The following is a 24477-nucleotide window of genomic DNA, read 5'->3' on the forward strand; positions in this document are numbered from 1 at the left end:
ACTTCGGTTACATTAAGAAAAAAATTCTTTTTTTTTTTTTACCTTTTCATTTTCTTTCTTTTTGGATAATCTGCTATACTTTGCCATAGAGAGGTCATGTTCTGAGAAGACCAAAGAAAAAGGTTTTAAGTTTGGGGCACTTTTACACAACCCTCTTCTACCCAACACCCCAAGAATATATATAAAAAACTTACCATTACTAGCAAGGCCAAAGAGATCCCGTAAAGTGCTTACTTCTGGTAAAGAGAAGAAAGAATCAGCAATTCAGAGTCTAGAAAAAGGGCTCAGGACTCTGAGCTCATCTATGCAAAATCAGAAATACATCCAATGAAGACACCTTTTCCCAAGTCCCGGTGTTGGCTAATGGGATGGGGCTCCCAGGTAAAATAAACATTGGAAGATATGTGCCTTTTAGGAGGCAGGTGGGACAGTGTGGGGGATTTAGTTTGTTTTCAGGACCACGTAAAGTCACCCCTCCAGGGCTTTCCCCACTTCAATACCAAGGCACTTTCCAACCCACATGGCTCTGCTTCTAGACCGTGAGCCCGTTGCCAGGTAGGGACTGTCTCTATATGCTGCCGACTTGTACTTCCCAAGCGCTTAGCTCTGCACACAGTAAGTGCTCAATAAATACAACTGCCTGAATGAATGAATGCTCTAAGAAAAGGAAGTCCAGGGAGTTGGCATTAGGAATTGGGAAGCGGTGGTGGCAACAGACTCCTGCCACGGCTGCTCGGGTCTCTCCTGGGGCTAGGAAAGTGGCAGAGGGTTAAGCAGAGAGTTGACCTGAGCAGGAGAATTTGCTGTTTGAGTTGTGGTGCTGATGGCGGTGGGTCTGAAGGTCCTTATGGGAGGGGAATTCTTGTTGGGGGTTGAAGGGCAGAGGGAGGCGAAGGTGGGAACAGGACATAGGCTCTGATCCTGTTCACTCTTGCCTGCCATAATGGGCAATTAAACAGAAGGAGACCCAGTGAGGAAAATATACCACAAATTGCTTTGAAAGTCACTGGGAAGCAGTACAGCCTACTGGACAGAGCACTGGCTCGGGCTGGCGGAAGGTCGGGGGGGAGGAGGAGGGAGAAGTCACAAAACCTGGTTCTACTTCCAGCTCTGCCATCTGTCTGCTGGGTGATCTTGGACAAGTCATTTAACTATCCTGTGCTTCAGTTTCCCCATCTGTAACATGGGGATTCAATACCTGTTCTCCTTCCTACTCAGACTGTGAGTCCCTTGTGGGACAGGACTGTTTCCATCCTGTTTATCCTGTATCTACCCCAGGGCATAGTATGGTGTTCAGCAAACTAAATATTTTACAAATACAATTATTATCATTATAATAATAATTGTCCACACAACCACACAAATATCTTCTATACAAGGAACGTTTGAGATTGATGGAACAACTATTAGGTGGGGACATAGTTGGCTGGAGAGTCGCATCAAGTGTCAGGACAGAAGCAACTTAGTCTATTGGATAGAGGATGGGCCTGGGAGCCAGAAGGAAGTCGGAAGTCAGAAGGAGTCAGAAAAGCAGTGTGGCTCAGTGGAAAGAGCACAGGCTCTGGAGTCAGAGTTCATGGGTTCAAATCCGGGCTCCGCCAACTGTCAGCTGTGTGACTTTGGGCAAGTCACTTCACTTCCCTGTGCCTCAGTTACCTCATCTGTAAAATGGGGATTAAGACTGTGAGCCCCCCGTGGGACATGATCACCTTGTAACCTCCTCAGCGCTTAGAACAGTATTTTGCACGTAGGAAGCGCTTAATAAATGCCATTATTATTATAGAAGGATCTGGGCTCTAATCCCGGCTCCGCCACCTGTCTGCTGTGTGACCTTGGGCAAGTCACTTCACTGTGCTTCACTTACCTCATCTATTAAATGGGGATTAAGACTGTGAGCCCCATGTGGGACAGGGACTGTGTCCAACCTGATTAGCTTTTATCTATCCCAGAGCTTAGTACAGTGCCTGGAACACAGTAAGCGCTTAAATGCCTAAAAAATGGCAAACAAACAAACAAAAAAAATCCGGGGAAAGTATCAGGTGACAAACTTCCCACAGAAATTGATTCTAGGGCTGTTCTATCTCAACAGCTTGAATGATGACTTGCATAAGGGGTGCATACACACGCTCACTAGATTTACCCATGGCCCCAAATCCAGTCTTGCTAGTGCTTTGGAAGACAAGACTACAATGATAAACTGGGAAAATGGTCCCACAAAAACAGGATGACATCTGTGACGCATAAGTGAAACCCTGTGCCTGCAGGAACGAAAACACACACCAGAAGTACAGGAAAGGGAACTGGTTAGGCATAGATAAAGAGAAAAGGGCCCAGGGAGGTCACAGCTGAGCAGAGGCTAAAAATGAATCGGTGCTGTACTGCCATTATTTAAAAAGCCACACACTAACTAGTATCAGTATATACTGAGGCCCAATTGAGTGCACTGTCCTGCTCTCTTAAGCGCTCGTGATAATGGAAAAGAGCACGACAACCTATCTTGTGCTTATGACATACATTCCTGAGCACAAGGAGTTCACATGAAACCTGGACCTAAAAAGAAAAATGGAAGGAATTGCCAGGGAAGCAGATCTATGAATGCATACTGAGTAGCAGGAAGATCCATGTCTATGCCTGTCTCTCCCTGTAGACCTGTCAGATTTTTGTGGGGTGGACTCACGTCTAACAACTCAAGTGGATTAAGAATAATAATAATGATCGTGATTTTTGTTGAGCATTTACTATGTGCCAAGCACTGTACTGAGCATTGCGGTAGATATAGGATAATCAGGTCCCACATGGGGCTCAAGAGTCAAAGCAGGAGAGATAACAGGTAGTGAATCCCCGTTACGCATATTACAGATTTGAGGCACAGAGACGTTAAATGACTTGCCCAAGGTCACAAAATAGACAAGTGGCAAAACTGGGATTATTCTATTTTCCGAAGCACACAGTACAGTGGTCTGCAAACAGTAAGCATTCAATAAATGCCTTTGATTGAATAATGGGCTAAAATTGAAGCAGGACTCTGCTTGGGTTTAAAGAAGACCGTCTTGGCCCTTGGGATTTAAAAAACCCAGGAACACTAAGGGAGGCCGTGTGGAGCATCTCTGCTATTCATCCCCAGAGCTTCCATTTTTTCACTTATATCAATTTATAATCAACCCCTGTTCATTTGCCTTGTTCTGTGGACAAGGACACAATTGCCACACTTCCTTGCCAAAGTGAAGGAATCAGCAAAATCTGGACCCTTTCGCACTCAGGTTTCGGTTTTCCTCAGGAATCGGTAATTTCCTAATCTATGACTTATTAACTATTTTCATACTGTGAACATGTGACAGCTCTTCACTGGAAATCCCTATTCAGACTGGAGAAATATGATGCATGCTTTAAAACTGAAACAAGTACCCACTAAAATTCAGATTTAACCGACAATATTTTTGGTGGTTCTTCTTATTCACTTTAGAAAAAGAATCCCAGTTTCAATCAGAAGAAGAGTTATTCTGGCTTTTAAAAATTGACAGCCTTCATTAAGCCAGCAAAGAGGCTAAGTTCCCATGGATTTCTATCATTTTAAAAAATGATAAGCAACTAAGCAGCCAAAATATATTTGGAGATCAATAACAAGGTAATTAAGACTGTACCTGTGAGATCCTTTTCTCGAAATTGTATAATAGGGAGCACCATTGTGTCAGCCAGCTGTTTCGTCAGCTCTGTATGGAGAGTGTTAAGCTGAAAGAAAGAGATTTCCTGAAATAAAACTTCCATGGAGCAATCAATCAATGGTATTTATTGAGTGCTTACTACATGCAGAGCAATGGGAGAGAATGATACAACAGAGATAGCAGACACACTCTCTGCCCATAGTGAGCTTACAGTCTAAAAGGAAGACAACCTCATTGCCAATCCACTTTCCTCTTGATGTAGTACAGGGTGGTTGGAAAAGCCAGGGATGCAGCTGGCCTAGAGAAGCTTTGGGGGACACGCGTGTGTGTGTGTGTGCGCATGTACACAGCATGTGGGTGTAGAGAGGAGAGAGGAGAGGAGGTGGGAATGCCCAACTAGGTGATCCCCTTCCCAGCAAGGATTCTCTCTGGCACAGTGATGGGTTGGAAAGAGGCCAGTTGTACTGGACAACCCTCACCTCTCAGTCTGCTTGCCTGTTCTTCTCCAAGCTGCCAATCAACCGAGCCAAACACGGAGTTTATTGAGTTCCTCCAGTGTGCTAAGGACTGTACTAAGCAGTTGAGAGAGTAAAACAGAAGCAAGGCACACATTCTCTGCCATTAGGAGTTTACAACCCAATGGGGGAGACAGGCGAAAAGTGATTTACAAATGGTGGGAGCTGGATGAAGAACAAAAATATTTTGTGAAGATGTACAAATACATCAGAATGAAAGAGTGGAACAAATAACTGAATGTACAATAAACAAATGAACACAAACATGCATATGTACATAAATGCTGCAAGGAGGAATAAAACTCATAAAATCTTAGGGGGGCTGTTTGGCTGACACCACTGCGATATTGTAAAAGAATTTTGAGGTTTCCTGGAGCAGGAGGTGATATTTTAGGAGGGCTTTAAAAATGGGGTGAGCTGTCATTTGTTGGATTTTGGGGAGGGTTGGGGGCAGGTGTGGGGAAAGGAGAGAGTTCCTGTCTTCCCTTGACCACCTCGTTCTACTCTGACTCCCATCCCAACCACCTTGCCTTCCTCATACCCAGCTATTGATGGGGGCCTTAAATCAGTCATGAAGAACTCTGGGGGAACTCTTACTAGGAGAAACTTGATCAAAGAAAAAGTTTAAACATTAAAGGACCAGAAAAAGATGCTCCCTTAGACTTTAGCACACCTGTAAAATGGACACAAGCATAGGCATGTGCACTGAGAGCACTACTGCCACCCGCATTGGGTAGCTGATCTGGATCGCCCTAGTGATTTGTATTCAAGCCACAGCCTTTCTGAAGAAACCAAACTCTCCTGAACCCACGGGGAACATCTCTCATGGTTTCAGAATTCAGGTCAAATAATAACCACCCACTCAGTCAGAGTATTTGTGGGGTGGTTCATGCTGATGAGGTCAGGACCTGGGCTTGAATTCTCACTTGAAAGCCAGTCCTTCTTAGAAGCCCTGCTATCCTTAAAATGGCACCCGGGATGCTAATACTCACCCCAGTCCACAGCACTTATGTGAATATCCTTATCCTCAACTATTTCCTCTAACCGCAACATATTTTGATGTCTGTCTCCCCTTGTAGACTGTAAGCTACTTGTGGGAAAGGATCCCAACTACCAACTCTGTCGTACTGTACTTCCCCAAAGGCTTAGTACAGTGCTTTGCACACAGTAAGCACTCAATAAATAAGACTGAATGCATGAATGTTCTGCACACAGTAGGTGTTCAATAAATACTGTTGATTGATTGACTGGAGGAACAATTCAGACAGAAGAGGACTGCTTATTGATTCTGCCAACCCAGATAGCAGTCTGGTTTGTTCATTCTTCACATTTTACCAGATATCAACGAGGGTAGTGTTGGAGTGTGGCTAGGGGGAAAGAAACGACACTGCTTCCTGACTCTTTCTCCCTTCCAGCTTTGGAGCCCACTTGAGTCCTGCAAGTGTCAAGATCCAGTAGGCAAACTGAAAATAATCTTCTGGATCACAGTATTCCTTCTGACCAAACCCACGAAGCTCTCAAAATCTAAGAATTCCAGGTGCTGGACACGAGCAAACTGTTAACTATTGTCAGACTAGCAGTTTCAGAATCAGATCCCTACCGTTAGAAAGGAAATAAGTACAACGCACAGTTGATATCTGGCACTCTTCTATAGTCTTTATTGTAACAGAGTTATTCACCAGATTCCCAGGTAATATATTTTCAGACTCGAGGACAACGAGTTTTATTTGCAAACATGCTAGGGGTGCAGGTTAACCCTCTGTTCACCAAAAGCAAAACTACTCCCATGTACACTTGGGATGGGGGCTCCAAATGGGCTGCTTATTAAGGAACCTGTCTTTTTGGATTTCCGCAAACCGAGAAAGTTCTGTGATATTAATCAACATTCTTCAGGCTAGAATGGGTAGTGGCTTCAATCAATCAATCAATCAATCATATTTATTGAGCGCTTACTATGTGCAGAGCACTGTACTAAGCGCTTGGGGCCTCTCCTTTCAGCCAGGCATTTATTGCCTCGTATCCAGTCAACTCTTTAGCATCACAGCGACTCTATGCCTACTTTGGGGCAAGAGGCTGAAATTCTTTCGGGTTCAGTCGGGTGAAAGGCTAGGGACCGGGCCCAAGTTTGCTTTTGTTCTCTCTTTGGGGGTGTCCCACCAGCCTTGCTGATGTTGTTTTCCTCATTTTATCTGCCCATCAATCACACCTGCAAACAAAACCTTCTCTGCTACTCTTTGATGTGAGCCAGATTTTGGCCCGGTTCACAGCAGCTGCAAAGATTTGGTGTTCCTGGGACTTTTGTGGGAGATGCTGAAGGTGATCATTTTTTAGGACACTAGGGCCTCTGTGCCCTATATTTAAGCACTGCTCCGGAGCACACAGTTCCAAGATCTTTTCTCTCCCAGATTCTAGCATTTGTTTTAATTTCATCTCGGTCTCAGTGTACTTTTCCTGACAGGAGAAAATTATGGACACCAATCTAGGGTGGTTAGAGCTACCACTTCTTAAGCCTCACTGAGCTCATCAGATTCTAAAAACACTCAAACAGAGAGAAACCAAATCCACCAAAATAGTTTTTGGAGTCTAAACCAGGTCAGGGCAGGGCTTAGGTACCACCCAATCCCCTTTGGTGATTTCTACCCCCACCTCCTCAAATGACTTGCCTCGGTTCATCCTTTGACAATGATCTACACCCCTGGAAAACTTCCACATCAATTCTGGCCACAAAAACCGGATGGTGAACGACTATTGTAACTGGATCTAGAAAGCAAGTACCTCCTTTTCTGCCTTCTGATTTCCAGGCCAACAATACTACCAGGAGACGTAGCGTAGCCTAGCAGAGGCCTTGCAGTCAGAGGACTTGGGTCCTAATCCTGGCTCTGCCTGCTGTGTGACCCTGGACAAGTCACTTCTCTGTGCCTCAATTTCCCCAACTGAAAAATGGGATTAAATGCCTGCTTTCCCTCCCATTTAACTTGTGAGCTCTTGCTTTCCCCCCGCAAAAAGCGACCTTCTTTGGGGAGCTTCCACTCCCTCCTTCCCTGTATTAAGACCGGATCTGAATGATTCCCCTCGCCCCCTCCCCGGGTAATAATGCCCTAGTACTAACTGTGTTACCTTTAGCAACTACCTGCATTTCACACCTTTTCGGCCCACCCATGTTATTTGGCTATCAGAATTTTACAGATGAGGATACTCGGGCAAAAAGAGGTTAAATGATGACTTGCTTACAGCCGACAAGTGGCAGAGCTAGGATTAGAACCCAGGTCCTCTGACTCCCAGGCCCACAAGAGGAGAAGCAGCATGATGTAGTGGACAGAGCAAAGGCCTGGGAGTCAGAAGGTCATGGGTTCTAATCCTGACTCTGCCACTTGTCTGCTGTGTGACCCTGGGCAAATCACTTAACTTCTCTGTGCCTCAGTTACCTCATCTGTAAAATGGGGACTGAGGCTGTGAACCCCATGTGGGACAGGGACTGTATACAACCTGATTTGCTTGTATCCACCCCAGCACTTAGAATGGTGCCTGCCACATAGTAAGCTCCTAACAAATACCACAATTATTATGCCTTTAAATTAGTCATCAATATCACTTATTAAAGGAAGGTGATTGTACTAAATCAATCAATCGTATTTATTGAGCGCTTACTGCGTGCAGAGCACTGTACTAAGCGCTTGGGAAGTACAAGTTGGCAACATATAGAGACAGTCCCTACCCAACAGTGGGCTCGCAGTCTAAAAGACTAAATATGGGGAAGACAATGTGGACAGTGACAGACACAGTCCCGACTCATAAGGAACTCAATTTTACAAACATACTGCAAACCCGTTTATGGAAGGCAAATCTAAGAAAAATCAGTCTTACAAACAGCCCATGACTCCTTTCACTCCTCACTCACCCAATCTGTCTGACTCCATCGCTTTTTCTGAAACAGCAAATATACCCTATCTGTATCTACCTCTGAATGAAAACAGACAAAAGCAATGCAGAAAGGAGAGATAAGAAAGAAAATCATCATTTTACTACTGGTCACACACCTTACCTCATCTACTACTTTGGAAAAGTAATGGAGAGTAGATATCACTTCTTCATCGCCTTTCCCAAGAGCAAAATTCTATGATGAAAAAGGAAAACAGAACTGGGGTTATCTGAACAAGCAATGACATCAGTAGCTGTACCTTAACACATTTACATTTGGGTCCCCCCTCACCACCTTATCCAAATAAAGAAAACCCTAATGAGAAAGGTAATCCCAAGGTTACTTTAGAAGGACTCATTCAGAAACCTGGCAGTTTCTGTTTTTCTATTAACCCTGGCCATCATATCCTGGAAATATTCAGGAAAAATAGCCAAAGGGGAAGAAGAGATAAAAGTCGGTAGGTGGGGATGATTAGTCACAGAATGAGAGCAATATTCTTGACTCAAGAGTCCACGGACCCTGATCTCTGCCTTGGATGCCTCCACTTTCACCCACTAGAATCACAGCACTATTAGACCGTCAGCTCTTTGCGGCCAGGTAACTTGTTACTTTGTTATTCTGTACTTTCCAAGCACCCGATTCAGTGCACCACCCCAAGTGGGTGCTCAATAAATTCTACTACTACTTACTACTAAGACCTTTTCCTTCCTCCACTGAAAGAACTGAGATTATTTTGGGCAAGTATCAGATAGAGATAGACTGAGCATGTTGTGTGCTGCTTACACTACCACATGGGTGACAAATAGTAGGGGAAGCGTAGGGGCCTGAAGAAGAGGGCAAGGTGGGCAGAAGAAATCTCACATCAAGCAATTTTCTTTGGTGGATTGAGAAATGCCCATCCAGCTGTTAAGGCAGAATTTAAAGCTTTTTTTTGTCATTTTGGTCAAACATGAGAGGTTCCAACTGCAGAAAAGGAAAAAAAAATCAATCTACATCTGCCATCAGGCAGAGCTTGACTTTGTCAGCCTATGAAGTGCTGTGTGAGATCCAATTATCAACGTTATCCCCCAATATTTTCTGACAGCCTACTTCGGGCAGAAGCACTGTGGGGGGATTACAGTGACAAGACACGACACCTTGGTATACTCTGGATAGCTATTTGATCTGCGGCGGCCTTGAATTATTTGAAATCATATTAAATAGTTGGAGAGTACTCAGCAGAGGTTGGTACTCTCTGCCCCAAAGGTGAAAGGAGGATATTTTTGGTAAACAGTTGAAATTTTTTCAGCAAAGTCTCAGTCATCCGGAACCAAGGCACCCAGTGGACCAGTACCTGTTTCTCATAGGAAAGAAGCTGCTTGGAGAGCTGTTGAGTGGCCAGGCACATTTCATTCTGCAGAGAGAAGGAAGAAGTAAATAGATGCCATCTAACATGTTCTCAGAGATTAATGAACACCTCCCCAGTCAGCTTCAGGGTGTGCATCCAATAACTTGAAAAAGTATTCAGTGGTGTAAAAACCAATGGCAAACAATGCACATTAAAATGTCACTTTCAGCTCTTCCTTCCAACAATCTCAGGAAAGAAGGGAAGAAGTGTGGCCTAGTGAATAAAGCATGGGCCTGGGAGACAGAGGACCTGATTTCTAATCCTGGCTCCACCACTTGTCTGATGTATGATCATGGGCAAGTCACTTCACTTCTCTGTGGCTCAGTCACCTCATCTGTAAAATGGGGATGAAGACTGTGAGCCCCATTTGAGACACAGACTGTGTCCAACCTGGTTAGCCTGTATCTACACAAGGGCTTAGTTTAGTTCTCTGCAAAGAGTAAGCGCTCAAAAAATGCGACTGACTGACTGATCAGTTAAAATAGGATTCCTACCTCTCTTACCCTTTAAATATTTGTTGGCTACAATGGTGTCTCTCTGTCTGTCTCTCTCATAATAATAATTACGGCATTATTAAGCACTTACTATGTGCGAGGCACTGCACTAGCGCTGGGGTAAATACAAGGAAATCGGTTTGCACACGGTCCCTGTTCCTCATGGGGCTCACAGTCTTAATCCCCATTTTACAGATGAGGTAACTGAAGCACAGAGAAGTGAAGTGACTTGCCCAAGGTCACACAGCAGACAATTGGCGGAGCCGGAATTAGAACCCAGGACCTTCTGACTTCCAGGCCCATGCCACGCTGCTTCTCTCTCCTCCCCTTAGTACCAAGGGAGAATCATTCTTGCACTAAATTATTCCTTTCCTCTGGAGCTTAGCTGGCAAGCGCTCAAAAAAGTAATGGAAAAACCTGTCACGGATCTCCCAGCATCAAATTGCCCTGGCAGGGCAGAGGAGAAAACAACAGCTTGAGGCTCAAAACCACCTCTGCCACACGTTAAGTAAAAAGGGGATTTACTACAGAAATGGACTGTTTTCTGAAACTAGTTAGTGAAGCACCACTCTGCCAACCCATATGGTGAAACTGTCCTGAATTTTTCTGTTGGACAAAATCTCTTATTTTCTTTAAATTCTTTTCATTCCAGCCTTCAGGACCAATTAAGATTTCCTCTTCCCAGTGTTCTTTCCCTGGCAGCAAGACCTGAAGAAGTTGGCTGGCAATCTCCTCACAGAGCAAAAGAATCCTTTCTTTGGGAAGTTTGGGAGCCCAAATCAGCATTAAACCTATCCATACCCAAACCATTAGGCACTGAGCACAATGCACTTGTAAACTGTCTACTTGCTCATCTGTACTCTCCCAAGCGCTTAGTTCAGTATTTGGCACACAGTAAGTCTGAATAAAGAGAAGCAGCATGGCCTAGTGGAGAGAGTCTGGGACTCAGAAGGACCTGGGTTCTAATCCTGGCTCCGCCACTTGACTGCTGTGTGACCTTGGGCAAGTCACTTCACTTCTCTGGGCCTCAGTTACCTCATCTGTAAAATGGGGATGAAGACTGTGAGCTCCCTGTGGGATATGGACTGGGTCCAAACTGATTAGGTTGTATCTTCCCCAGCACTTAGCACAGTGCTTGGCACATCAAGTGCTTAACAAAAACCATAAAAAAGGACAAATGGCTAATTGATTGGCATGACAAATTCAACAGATGACCAAATGTGAGTAGTAAAGATCTAGAGTCAAAACTGGACCCTATTTAACAATGTAGTGAGCCAGGATTCTAGAAGCATTTTAATCCTTTAATACAGTAGTTTCTTAGCTTTAATTCAGTATAAGAGTTACTTAAAATGAAGTATTGATCTGGGTGGGGAAATCAACTAACTGCAACTTGTCTGTAAAGACACCAAAATAACCACGAACAGCCTTGAAACAATCCTCTTAAATGATCATTTGTCCAAAAATGTATCACCTGTTAGCTATACTAAAGCATAGCCCCTAAGTATTCTGATCAACTGCTAGCAAACCTGAAAGCAATGCTTTTGTCAAAGGAATTCTTCAACCTTCCTCATTAACTGAAACTCAAAGTTACCCAATTATTTCACAGAAAGTTGACTTTCATTTAACCGTGATCATCGAGGACAGGCAGAGCGTGAATAAAAGAAATCCACAGAGAATCCAAAAATCTCATTTCAACCATCATTTTCAATTTCTCTATAATAACTGCAGTATCCATTAAGTGCTTAAACTATCAGCCAAGTGTGGTAGCAAGCGCTGGCCTAGATACGCAATAATCAGGTCGGACACAGTCTCTGACCCACATAGAGCTCACAGTCTAAAGGAGAGAGAAAACAGGTATCCCCATTTTATAGATGAGGAAACTGAAGCCCAGAAATCAATCAATCAATCATATTTATTGAGCACTTGTTATTCATTCAATCTTATTTATTCATTCATTCAATCGTATTTATTGAGCGCTTACTGTGTATAGAGCACTGTACACTTGGGAAGTACAAGTTGGCAACATATAGAGACGGTCCCTACCCAACAGCAGGCTCACAGTCTAGAAGGGGGAGACAGACAACAAAACAAAACATGTGGACAGGTGTCAAGTCATCAGAATAAATAGAAGTAAAGCTAGATACACATCATTAACAAGGTAAATAGAATAGTAAATATGTACAAGTATGTGCAGAGCACTGTACTACGTGCTTGGGAGAGTACAACAGAATTAGCAGTCATGTCCCCTGCACACGAGTTTACAGTATAGAGGAGACAAACATTAATATGAATAATTTACAATATATAAATTAAAGATATGTACAGAAATGCTGTGGGGTTGGGGTTGGGGCAAATATCAAATGTCCAAAGGTCACAGATTGAAGTGCAGAGATGTTGCAGAAGGGAGAACAAGCTGGGGAAAAGAGGGCTTAATTGGGGAAGGCCTCTTGGAGGAGATTCATTCATTCATTCAATCGTATTTATTGAGCGCTTACTGTGTGCAGAGCACTGTACTAAGCCCTTGGGAAGTACAAGTTGGCAACATATAGAGACGGTCCCTACCTAACGACGGGTAATGCTTTGAAGGTGGAAAAAATGGTGGTCTGGTGTATATGGAGGGGGAGGGAGTTCCAGGCTAGGGGGTGGATGTGGGAAAGGGTTGGGTGGCGAGATAGACGAGATTGGGGCTCAGTGTACAAGCTGGCACTAGAGGAGAGGAGTATGAGGGTTGGTCAATAGTACATTAGTGAGGTGAAGTGAGGTAGGATGGGGTGAGCTGACTGAGTGCTTTAAAGCCAATGGTAAGGAGTTTCTGTTTGATGTGAGGCAGATGGGAAGCCATTGGAGGTTCCTGAGGAGTGAGGAGACATGAACCGAATGTTTTTTGTAGATAAACGATCATGCAGCAGAGTGAAATATGGATTGGAATGAGGAGACACAGAAGGTCGGCAGGTCAGCGAGGAGGCAGATGCAGTAGTCAAGGCGGGATAGGATAAGAGCTTGGATCAGCATGGCAGCTCTTTGGATGGAGAGGAAAGGGTGGATTTTAGCAATACTGTGAAGATAGAACCCACAGTATTTAGTGATAGGTTGAGTATGTGGGTGGAATGAGAGAGATGAGTCGAGGACAATACCAAGGTTATGGGCTAGTGAGGATAGCTGTGTTGTCTACGGTGATGGGAAAGATGGGGAGGACAGGGTTTGGGTGGGACGATAAGAAGTTCAGTTTTGGACATGTTGAATTTGAGGTGTTAGAGGGACATCCAAAGTAGGCAGAAGGAAATGTGAGGTGTGAGATTAATCTATTTGGGGCTTCCTTTTTTCCTGACCTTGACTACCCTCGGGGAGAAATGTTACCAAAGAGCAAAGAGTCAACCTGGCAAATAAGTAGGTGAAAGAGAAGCAGAAGCAAGAGACCATCTGCCCCAAAATAATAGTCAATCAATCAACAGAAATGACTGAACACTTCCTGCGTGCAGCTGCCTTTTCCCTTCACCTGCCCCCAGAAGCAGAACTTGCCAAACTTTAACTCCTAGAGAAAATGGAATTGTCTATAGGATTGCACAAGGCACATTATTATGGCATAAATGTCTGTTTTAGATGATTAAATGGGCAAAGAACATATTTCTAGTTGATTAAACTTAGCAATAGCCAAAATAAATGGAGCTATCCCAACATTATTATCTGTACAGGCTCGGTGCCAAGTTCTAGCTTGACTACAGTGACCTGAACCTTGCACCAAAACCAGTCTCTTATTCCGTTTTTAAAGCCGTTCCCCTCAGGGTGAAGGAAGCAATGGTACCAACACGGCAACCTGCTGGCCAACATTCACTTTGTTAAGTCTTTGGACAAAGGGGAATCGGGCTAATGACTTCTGATTAAATGAGTTCTGAGTGGCTTGCTTTGTTAACAAAATATGAGGACTGGTGCCAAATCAAAGTCTGGCGTGGGGGATAGTTCATTTGAAGATAATAATAATAATGATGGTATTTGTTAAGCGCTTACTATGTGCAAGCATTGTTCTAAGATATTTATAAAATTTCCCTCAGGTATATACATTTGGAGGAGAGAGAGGGGAAAGAGGAAGTGAGGTGGCGTGTATATTTCAATTGGAAAAGCATGACACAAATTCATCCACAGGCCTAGGATTAAGTCCTCAAGGTTGTGGGAAGATCTCAGGCTATTTTGCAAATGAGAGAAATTGTGCCCCAGGCCATCCGACTGTATGTCAAGGTCCGACATACGGTCAGAACACTTGTTTGTTCATATTAATGTGTTTATTTGTATTAATAACTGTATTAATATCTGTCTCCCCCTCTAGACTGTAAGCTCGTCGTGGGCAGGGAACATGTTTCCTAATTCTGTTGTACTGTGCTCTCCGAAGTGCTTAGGACAGTGTTCTGCACATAGTAAGTGCTTAATACGATTAGTTGAGTAGAAGCTGTGGTTCAGAGTTAAACTCCCCAATGTGAGGGGGGTGAGGAGAGGCTGCCTGATGAGGGGGGCCAAGAGGTAGGCATGTTCCCTTTAGGGTACCCCTGGAGACCCCACAGCCACTTTCATTCTTTCAATCGTATTTATTGAGCGCTTAATATGTGTAGAGCACTGTACTAAGCGCTTCTGAAGGAGAAGGGCCCCCAAGGCTTAGCTCTGCCCAGACCTGCAGACACCCTCACGCCCACTTCTTGGTAGGGGCAGGTCAAGGGAACGGGATAGGCTAGTTTTATCTTTTAAATAAGCCCTGCCCTCTACACTTCGTATTTTCTCCTCTACAATATTCTAATTTGAAAACATAAGCCCTAGCAAAACCCTCACAAGCCAGCTACAAAAGCTTTTCAAAAGAGAAAAGGAAAATGAGAGAGATAATGAGACCAAAAGTGACAATGTGTCATAAGGGAAAAAACATTAATTTACTAAGAACTTAGGAGAGTGTCTCTCCCTCTGTGTTGAAACCCAGGAGATCCACGAAAATATTAAATGATTAACTAGATTTCACTAAAACTCTGGAAATTGGCAGAGCTTTAAGTTACGGGGTTCTGGTTTATTCAGATTTTCGATAGCTAGTTTTCTTCCTTTAAATGATCCACAATGGTGTCCCCAGATCTCATGATTAATGAATGACTCAGTGAAGAATCGGCTCATAGACGGAGAAGAAATGTGAGTCATGGCTCTGTGGTACATCAATACAAACAGCTACAGCTTTTTTTCCTGATTCTGTTGCTCCAGCCTGACAACCTCCAATATTTCCTGCAAACCAGCTTCCCCGAACAAAACAGCTCCTCTCTCATTCTCTTTCTGAAACTAAGACCTAAAAGGCTGCTCACCATACTGGGATCCAGAAACTGGCTATTTGGCCTGATTAAAATTCCTCAACTGACCAGTAGCACAGTTTGACAAATCCAGGACATCATTAATCAGTACTAAAATCCACGCTTAGCCTGGAGTTTTTGGTGGTGAAGGGAGGAAAAGCACATTTTAGAAAAATGTCTCTGATTTTAAAAACAAAAACAAAAAAACACACACATAATGTGGTCATTAAAAGTAAGGCCTCTGAGTCATGAAAAAATTTAAGCATATTTAAAGCACAATCTAATGTCTGATACTTGGATTGTGAGCCCATGTAGCTATAAGATAATCAGGCTGGACAGAGTCCCTCTCCCACATTGGGCTCATAGGCTAACTAGGAAGGAGAATGCAGGTGAAGAAAGTGTCACAAGCTTCACAAAGGGATTGGATCAAGAAGTCCACTGATGGAGAAAGTTAGGATGCTAAAAGAAAGTTAGAGATGTAAGAGGGCTTGAACAGGGTTAAAGAAATACCTGAATGATTGATCCAAAATGTGGGAAAATCGGGGCTGCTAAGGTACATCCTTAGTCTTGGAGATAGATGACAAGAAGGATGACCATCATGTGATTCCTTCAAATACGCAAGTGGAAATTCCCTCTGAAAACACTTGTCCGGATTGATACAGCATTTTTTAAGTCAGGGGCCGCTGTGTCTGCATTCGGCTACCGGAGGATTTCCATTTGGCCACAGAACCACAGCCACCTTTGGTGCCTCAAACTTCCCAATTTTGCTTCTCTCATTTCTGCCAGCTTTTATCATTAGCCTAATTCTAAAAAGATGTGGCCAGGGTCAAAAGGGAGGTCATAATTGCTTTGAACGGTGCTCTGCCTAAAGAAAGTGCTCTGTGAATACGAATGATTAATAACACCATATAATGCAGCCCCCCCGCCCCACGAACTGCAACGCCCCAGCCCCCGCTAAAAGCCACCACTGGAAGTGCCTAGGTAAACCCGCTTTCTCTGCCAATCACTTTCCCTCCTCCTCTCCCTGCCGCAGAGCCTGTTGCCTGGGGCAAGTCTGGCACATGATTGGTAGAAGAGGCAGCTTGGGTGAGAGGGGACGGGTGACAGGGGTGGAGGGGTGGGAGGGAAGGGCATCTTTCAGGAAGGAGGCACTGGAACGCACGGGTCAGCTGCTCCCGTCTGCTATGAGGTACTAGGGCCTCCTTGCCTGGCCAGGTTTTGACCTGCAGGTACCTCATCTGCAAAAGGGGAAGTGAGACTGTGAGCCCCATGTGGGGCAGGGACTGTGTCCAACCTTATTTGCTTCTAACCACCCAAGCGCTTAGAACAGTGCCTGGCACACAACAGGTGCTTAACAAATGCCACAATTATTGTTACTCCTGCCTGGACGTGGCATCTGCCTCTACAACCTCTCCCTCCACTGTAGTGCTACATGGCTGCTGTGTCCCCAGCTCCTTGGCAGCCAAGGAGCATCTTTGAATTCCTGACGAGAGGAAAACAGAAACCACCTCCCTTCCAGCTAGCTGAGACTTAAAGGGTCAAGAAGACCAGACACGGACTGCCCTGCTCAGAGGCCCCTGGGTGGTCACTCGCTTAGCCTCCCGGCCAGTGGATCTGCCATCTTACGTAGCCCTGCCACTTGGCTCAGGCAGATGGACGAAAATACTATTCGGAGAAACTGGAGGGGTCACTAGAGGAGCTTGGATCTCCTTGGGGATGATGATGAGGGTATTTGTAAAGCGCTTACTATGTGACAGACACTCTACTAAGCACTGGAGTAGATATGAGCAAATCGAGTTGGACACAGTCCCAGTTCCATGTGGGGCTCACAATCTCAATCCCCATTTTACAGATGAGGTAACTGAGGCACAGAGAAGTGAGTGACTCACCCTAGGTCACGCAGAAGACAAGGAGTGGAACTGGGATTAGAACTCAGGTCCTTCTGACTTCCAGGTCTATGCTCTATCCACTAGGCCAAGGGATCAGGAATGCCTACCAGCTCTGGGTCCCGAGGATTCCCAGGAAGCTCTCACTCTCTCCGCTGGCCCTGCCCAGTGATGTCGGACACGGAAGGACAGGATGTCTCCTGCACCCCATAGAGGGAGTGGGGAGAAAGAATAGGGGATTTTGCAAAATCAATTAGCCCAGGGCCCATGCCAGGGCTGCACCAGATCTGGGTGTGGCCACCAAATGCTATAGTAGGCCCATGACTGGTTCTAAACTCCAAGGAGGCATTTTGAAGTAGACCAAGGACAGCACTTAAGTGTAGATGAGGCTTGCAATGGAACCTGAAGTGACCTAAATCTGCAAATTAAATTAAATTACTCTCCTTGACATCTAGCCTCACAGTAATAGATGTTCCACCTACCATCCCTAACTAGTTAAGCAATAGTCAATATTTCTTCATGGGGCTGGCAGTTTGCCACTTGCAGTGACATCTTTTACTACTTGTTGCAATTAATAAGGATGAAAAAGTCCCATTTGTATCACCATTCATTCATTCATTCATTCATTCGTGTGTGCAGAGCACTGTACTAAGCGCTTGGGAAGTACAAGTTGGCAACAAATAGAGATGGTCCCTACCCAACAACAGGCTCACAGTCTAGAAGGGGAAGACAGACAACAAAATATGTGGACAGGTGTCAAGTCATCAGAACAAATAGAAATAAAGCTATGTGCACATCATTAACAAAATAAACAGAACAGTAAATAGGTACAAGTAAATAGAGTAATAAATCTGTACAAATATATATACAGGTGCTGTGGGGAGGGGAAGGAGGTAGGGCGGGGGGGGGGATGGGGAGGAGGAGAGGAAAAAGGGGGCTCAGTCTGGGAAGGCCAGTACAGGAGCTGTAAAGAAATAAGGGAAGGAATGCAAAGAAGCCTGCCCTGATGGAAGATACGCATCAGCAGGCCACTCGGTGTTGTTCACAATGATAACAGGGAATACCTAGTAATGGACTGTGCTAGTCTTGGTTTTTGGACTTATTACTGGAGATTTAGAGCTAGGTCCTAAGCGCAAACCCAGCCACATGCATTAGGCAAGGGCATAGTTTGATATTAAAACCATTCCCTTTTGCAATGGGGTAGTCCTGCCTCTGGCCCATTACTTCGTTTTGCAACCCAGGGGTGTGTGCACTTAATAAAAGGAGGGGCAGGACCACAGCCGTGATTCATCCACTTCAGAGGCGTGCGTGCTCCTCCTTGTCCCACACTGTTGGCTGGCCCCAAACAAACTGTCTGTGGGGAGAGACTTTTCTCATTCCCCCAAAAGAAACATCAAACCCAGAAGAGCCCACTCTTACCCCAGGAAAGAGGCTGCTACACTGACACTCTTGGGAAGTATCTGAGAAATAAAAAATTGGGATTCTACTCCCCCCACCCCCACCCCAGCAGTCTGAGCCCTGGTTAAGGATGGGGGAGACTCTTCTTGACTATTTCAAACAATTCGTTTTTCCACTGAAATTTTATTTTTTTTAAATGGTATTTAAACGCTTACTATGTGCTAGGTACTCTACTAAGCATTGGGATAAATACAAGACAATCAGGTTGGACACAGTCCCTGTCCATGGGGCTCAGAGTCTTTATACCTATTTTACAGCTGAGGTAACTGAGGCACAGAGTAGTTGAATGACTTGTCATCACCATCAATCGTATTTATTGAGCGCTTACTGTGTGCAGAGCACTGTACTAAGCACTTGGGAAGTACAGGTTGGCAACATATAGAGACAGTCCCTACCCAATTGGGTGCCTAAGGTCACACGGCAGATGGGATTAGAACCCAGGTCCTCCGACTCCCAGGCCTGCGCTCTTCCCACTAAGTCACGCTACTTCTTTTGCAGCGTGAGGTAAGAAATCACCAACTCTTGCTTAATTTTTACATTTCATTTTCAAGACCACCTGAGACCTTCCTTTTCTTCAAGTAAAACAATCCTGAAGGATGGAAGACGGCTTAGAAGAACAGGGGTCCCAACTCCAGCAAGAACCAAACTCTGGCTCCAATGCTACGGAAGAAAAACTATTACCTGAGCGCCATACACTCGTTGCATTGCCTGTAGTAGTTGGTTTGTATAATCGGTGAGGGTCCCGGCATCTTCTTCAAATACACTCAGCAAGGAGCGAGTCTTTGAGGGAAAAAAAGGACAATCAATGCCAGAAACGGTAATGAGGAGAAGGAGACACTCAAGAAAAGGTGAGGGAAGCAGGGAACACGTGGAAAATCCTTTTTTGTTGCGGGGCAGAGGAAAGCCCACCAAAAATAACAAAAATGGACTGGTGTATGGAGTGCTAACAAAGAATTCCCCACTACACCATGACATAATAATAATTGCAGTATTAGCTAAGTGTCTACTATGGGTTAAGCCCTGTGCCAGGAACTGGGGTAGATAAAATACAATCAGATTGGACTCAGTCCCCATCCCAGACGAGGCTCTCTACAGAGAAGGGAGAAAACAGACACTTAATCACAACTGTACAGATGAGAAAACTTAAGCATAGAAAAGTCACACCGCAAGCAAGTGACAAAGCCAGGATAAGAACCCAGGTCTCTTGACTATCCAGGCCTGTGCTCTTTCCATCAGGCCACGCTACTTCTTTAACCTTTAAAACTTTGTTGTCAAAATGAATGGGAGACAGTCCACAAGGGCTCAGACCGCCATTTCTACTCTTTCAGAATATGGCGAGTGATTCATGGAACCTGAAGAAAAATCCATTATTACGGGTGTTAAATTGGAGAGCCTGATGACCCAATTTTAGTCTCAAGCTGAATGCAAATGTGGATGTCGGGTACCTCCACATAGAAGGCTTCAACTTCCAGTTCCACTTGTGCACCTGGGCGGGAGCCCAGCTTTTATGTAATCATTTCACAGTGGGTCACCTGGCCAATATTCTGCCACTTCTGAAACCTTGCAAGATTGAATTGCTCTTTCCCCCCACACGCTTGGTTGTCTGCTTCTTGGACCACATCCTGTAGGTCTAGATGGACCCCTTGCATTTCTCTATAAAATCGGGTCTCATAATCCAACCTTTAGGCACTCGCACTGCCAAGTGGCTAAATATCTGTATCTCAAAAGACACGGTCAAACTGGAGCTTAATATAAAATAAATCAGAGTTAATGGCTCATTTTTCAGAGGGCTGATTAAATTCAATTGTATTTATTGAGCGCTTACTGTGTGCAGAGCACTGTACTAAGCGTTTGGGAAGTACAAGTTGGCAAGGTATAGAGACGGTCCCTACCCAACAGTGAGCTCACAGTCTAGAAGAACAGTGGGCTCACAGTCTAGAAGATTAAATGATCTGGGAGTTCAATCATGAACTTAGAGAAGTAAGATTTCTGTAACTGTCTTGGAGGAGAAGCCACGGGAGCCATTACGAAGCATCATTATTCTCCTCATCTTCATCATCACCAAGTAGGTGGGCCCAAGCATCTTGCCCTGTGGGACCCACACCTGCCAGGCGATTTCTTTCAATTTAAGTTGCTTTTTCACATCATCTGGCTCAGGAGCACACGAGTACTTAATCAGTGACTCTGTCTCTGAGATGCCCACTTCAGAAACCACCAACTAGGGTGCAAAGAAAGTGCAAAACAGTTACAATCATACCTTTTATTATTAGTAGCATTGCATTTGTTAGGTGCTTACTAGGTGCCAAGCAGTGTTCTAAGCACTGGGGTAGATACAAGTTCATCGTGTGGGACACAGTATCTGTCCCACATGAGGCTCACAGTCTAAATAGGACGAATAACAGGTACTGAATCCCCATTTTGCAAATGAGGAAACTGAGGCACAGAGGAGAAGTTAAGTGATGTGCCCAAGATCACACAGCAGGCAGCTGGCAGACCTGGGATTAGAACTCAGGTCACTTGACTCTAAGGCCCATGCTCTTTTGCTACATCATGTTGCGCCCATAATTTGAGGATCTCAAAGCACTTTTAATCTCTACATCATATTATGACTCATTGCACAGTGGTGACAAAACTGTAGTGCTTTTTTCCTTCAGAAGCAGATCTGGGATTCGAGAGATAGGTGCCAATACCTTGCCCAAAGTTATCCAAGAAGAGAACCAATGAGTTGAGGTCATTACCTCCAACATCTGAAAAAAGGGTTCTCACTCAATCCATTAGTTAATGGTATTTCTTGAGTGCTTACCGTGTGCAGGGCACTGTACTAAGTACTTGGGAGAGTACAATATAGTGGGTAGACACAATCCCTATCTTCAAAGACCTGATGCTGGTTATCACTGAAGCAATTATTTACTCTGGATTTGTTCCACTGTCCCTGAAGCTGACGATACTGTCCTTTACAGAAAAAGGTACCAATGTATTCCATCTCTTTCTTTTTGATCCCTACTTCTTGACTGAGGAACCACAGACACATACCTACGTCTGTCACAAAATCCTGTTGGTTCTTCCTTCACAACATCTCTAGAATCCACTTTTTCCTCTCCATCCCAACTGCTACCTTACTGATCCAAGCACTTATTTCCTGCATCGGCCTCCTTTATGACTTCTTTGTCTCCTGCCTCTCCCTCTCTCCAGTCCACACTTCACTTTGCTGCCCGGACCATTTTTCTGAAAAACCATTCAGTCCACATCATCTTAATCCACAAGAACCTCCAGTGGCTGCCCATCCATCTCTACAACAAACAGAAACACCTTATGGCTGACTGCGGCTTTAAGAGATGCAATCAGCTCTCTCCCTCATCTCCCACTGCAACCCAACCCACACGCTTTGCTCCTCTAACACCACCCTACTCTCTACCTCACTCTCGTCTATCCCGCTGTTGATCCCCTGACCGCACCCTCCCTCAGTACTGTCCAACAGTCCACCACTCTCTCCACCTTCAAAACCCTCCTAAAAATCACATCTACTCCAAGGAGCCTTCCCTGACGAAGCCCTCATTTCCCTTACTTGCTCTCTCCTCGCCACTGACTATGCACTTGTCTGTGTATCCCTTAATACTCTATTTCCTCTCTCTGTAATGGACTTGAATATCTAACTCCCCCTTAGACTGTACGCTCCTTGAGGACAGGGATAATGCCTACCAACTCTATTATATTGTAATTTCCCAACTGCTTAGTTCAGTACTCTGCACAAAGAAAGTGATCAATAAATAACTGTGATTGATTACAGTTGGCTGTGGGACAAAGGAAAGCATGTAACAAGTGCCAAGTATGCCAATATAAAACAAAGCATATACATGGTCCCTAGTGGAAAGAGCCTGGGCGTCAAAGGACTTGTGTTCTAATCCTGGCTCCGCCAACTGCTCTGTCAAGCTGTGCAACCTGGGGCAAGTTATTTACCTTCTTTGTGCCTCAGTTTTCTCAACTGTAAAACTGGGCTTCAATACCTGTTCTCGCTCCCACTTAAGCCTCTGAGCCCCATGCGGTTCAGGTGCAGTGTCTGACCTAATTGACTTGTACCTATAGAACAGTGTTTGACACATAGTAAGTGCTTAAAGAGTGCCATAAAGCAAACAAACCAATAATCCTCTCTCATCACCTCTCCTTATAATTCAACTATTTGAAAGAAAGGCAATTATTCGGGGCTTGAATTGAATATGTTCTCAGAGCAACTCCAATCGGATATTCTCAGTTCTACTAGAATGCGCGTTTTCACTGCGTATTTTGGCTAGACCATGATGGCGGAATTAGGGAATGTTCTCCTGATAATGTGAGCCTGGATACAGAGTGGCCTTGAGAGAAACGGTTGTAGGCTGCCTGGGCAGCATCAGACATGGAGGCAGGGAGTTCCGCAGCCTGAGTTTTCCTTCTAGACTGTAAGGTCACTGTGGCCAGGGGTCGGGTCTACCAACTCTGTTGTACTGTCCCGTATTGCACTCTCCCAAAGTGCATAGTACAGTGCTCTGCATATGATTAAGCACTCAAATACCACTGACTGTTTTTCCATCATGTCTACCAACTCTGTTGTTCCATACTCTCTTGAGTGCACATGGCAGGCTCTCAGTAAATAGCATTGATTGATTGTTTTGCCTGCTATTAGAGGTGAACTAGGTGGATTTTTTAGAGGGGAGAGAGAAGAAGGGACAAGGAAACATACCTTCCTCAAAGGAGTAGGTTTAGTATGTTTACACTAGGTTTATATGTTTACACGTAAATGCGATCACATCCAATAATTTCAAAATCCGCTTCCACTGGCAGAAGCAAAGGGGAGGTCAGAAGGGACCACGTGGCCCAGGGTCCCGAAGCCTGGCACCCAGACCAACCGCCCTCTTCTTCTTTCGTTTGCTCAGAACCTGGAAATGAAGCCTCTCGCCTCCTGCAGAAGCTGCTTAACCTACCTATTGAGCGCTGGAAAGAACCTGGGGAAACTTAAGACCAATCAAGAAATCAATCATTTTTACTGAGAGCTTACTGTGTGCAGAGCACTGTACTAAGCACTCTCGCAAGTTCCCTGCCTGCAGCGAGGTTACCACACTTGTTGGTCTGGAGTGCTGGAGACTTTAATCTGTGTTAGACTACAATAACACTATGCAGATGTGGCTTTGAGCCTGCCTTCCTCCACTTGGGCTGAGTATTTTGTGAGATGTGAAACCATTTCTGAACTGTTTCCTTGTATTTCTCTCGAGGCCTAAATACAGGATTTTGCACAGGGTAATAAATAGTACAACAAAATAATAATATAGCTCAATAAAGATGTCCTGTTTTTTGTCCTTCCACCATAAAGACAAAGAGTTCATATAGCATCTTATATTTTGACCGATTTCTTTCACTTAAGGTCAACCTGGGGATCATACAATCGCACCCACTATGTGCAGAGCACTGTACTAAGCCCTTGGGAGAGTATAACACAAAAGAGTTAGATAACAATATTTATCAGGATCTTTGGAAATAAAATAAAAAATTCAGATTACAATGATGCAAATTCAGGGGAATCAGGCTTGGGTATGATTAAACCAACAGGGGGTTAAAAATGGAAGGCTAATGACTAATATTTTAAACTCTTTCCCAGGACAGACTCTCCTGGAAGACAGGAGAGGAAACTTGGACCCAGGGAAGTTTGTCCAATTCCTCTCAGTGAGTCAGCAGTCGATGGGATCTGGGAAGGGGGCGGGGGGCAGTGAGTGAGGAGGGGGTTGGGAGGGAGGAGGAAGAGGGGCCGAGAGAAGACCAACTGAGCTTTCTAATATCTAAGACACATCTCCTCCCAGGCCATAAAGGTAGCAGGGCAAT

The 24477-nt window shown here is 44.6% G+C and overlaps 1 protein-coding gene across 1 annotated transcript in view; it reads right to left on the reverse strand.

Annotated features, from left to right (window-relative positions):
• The window catches only part of APPL2 (adaptor protein, phosphotyrosine interacting with PH domain and leucine zipper 2), a 51369-nt gene that overhangs the window by 21494 nt on the left and 5398 nt on the right, over positions 1–24477 (reverse strand). Inside the window, exons 2-7 of the mRNA XM_038756003.1 lie at positions 19312–19410; positions 9430–9489; positions 8220–8291; positions 3642–3729; positions 195–236; positions 43–101 (exon numbers count right to left, since the gene is read on the reverse strand). Coding sequence (XP_038611931.1) covers positions 43–101; positions 195–236; positions 3642–3729; positions 8220–8291; positions 9430–9489; positions 19312–19410 — 420 coding nt within the window. The remainder of the gene's footprint in view (positions 1–42; positions 102–194; positions 237–3641; positions 3730–8219; positions 8292–9429; positions 9490–19311; positions 19411–24477) is intronic.

This window comes from Tachyglossus aculeatus, chromosome 14 (genome assembly GCF_015852505.1).
Source record: "Tachyglossus aculeatus isolate mTacAcu1 chromosome 14, mTacAcu1.pri, whole genome shotgun sequence".
Taxonomy (NCBI): Eukaryota; Metazoa; Chordata; class Mammalia; order Monotremata; family Tachyglossidae; genus Tachyglossus; species Tachyglossus aculeatus.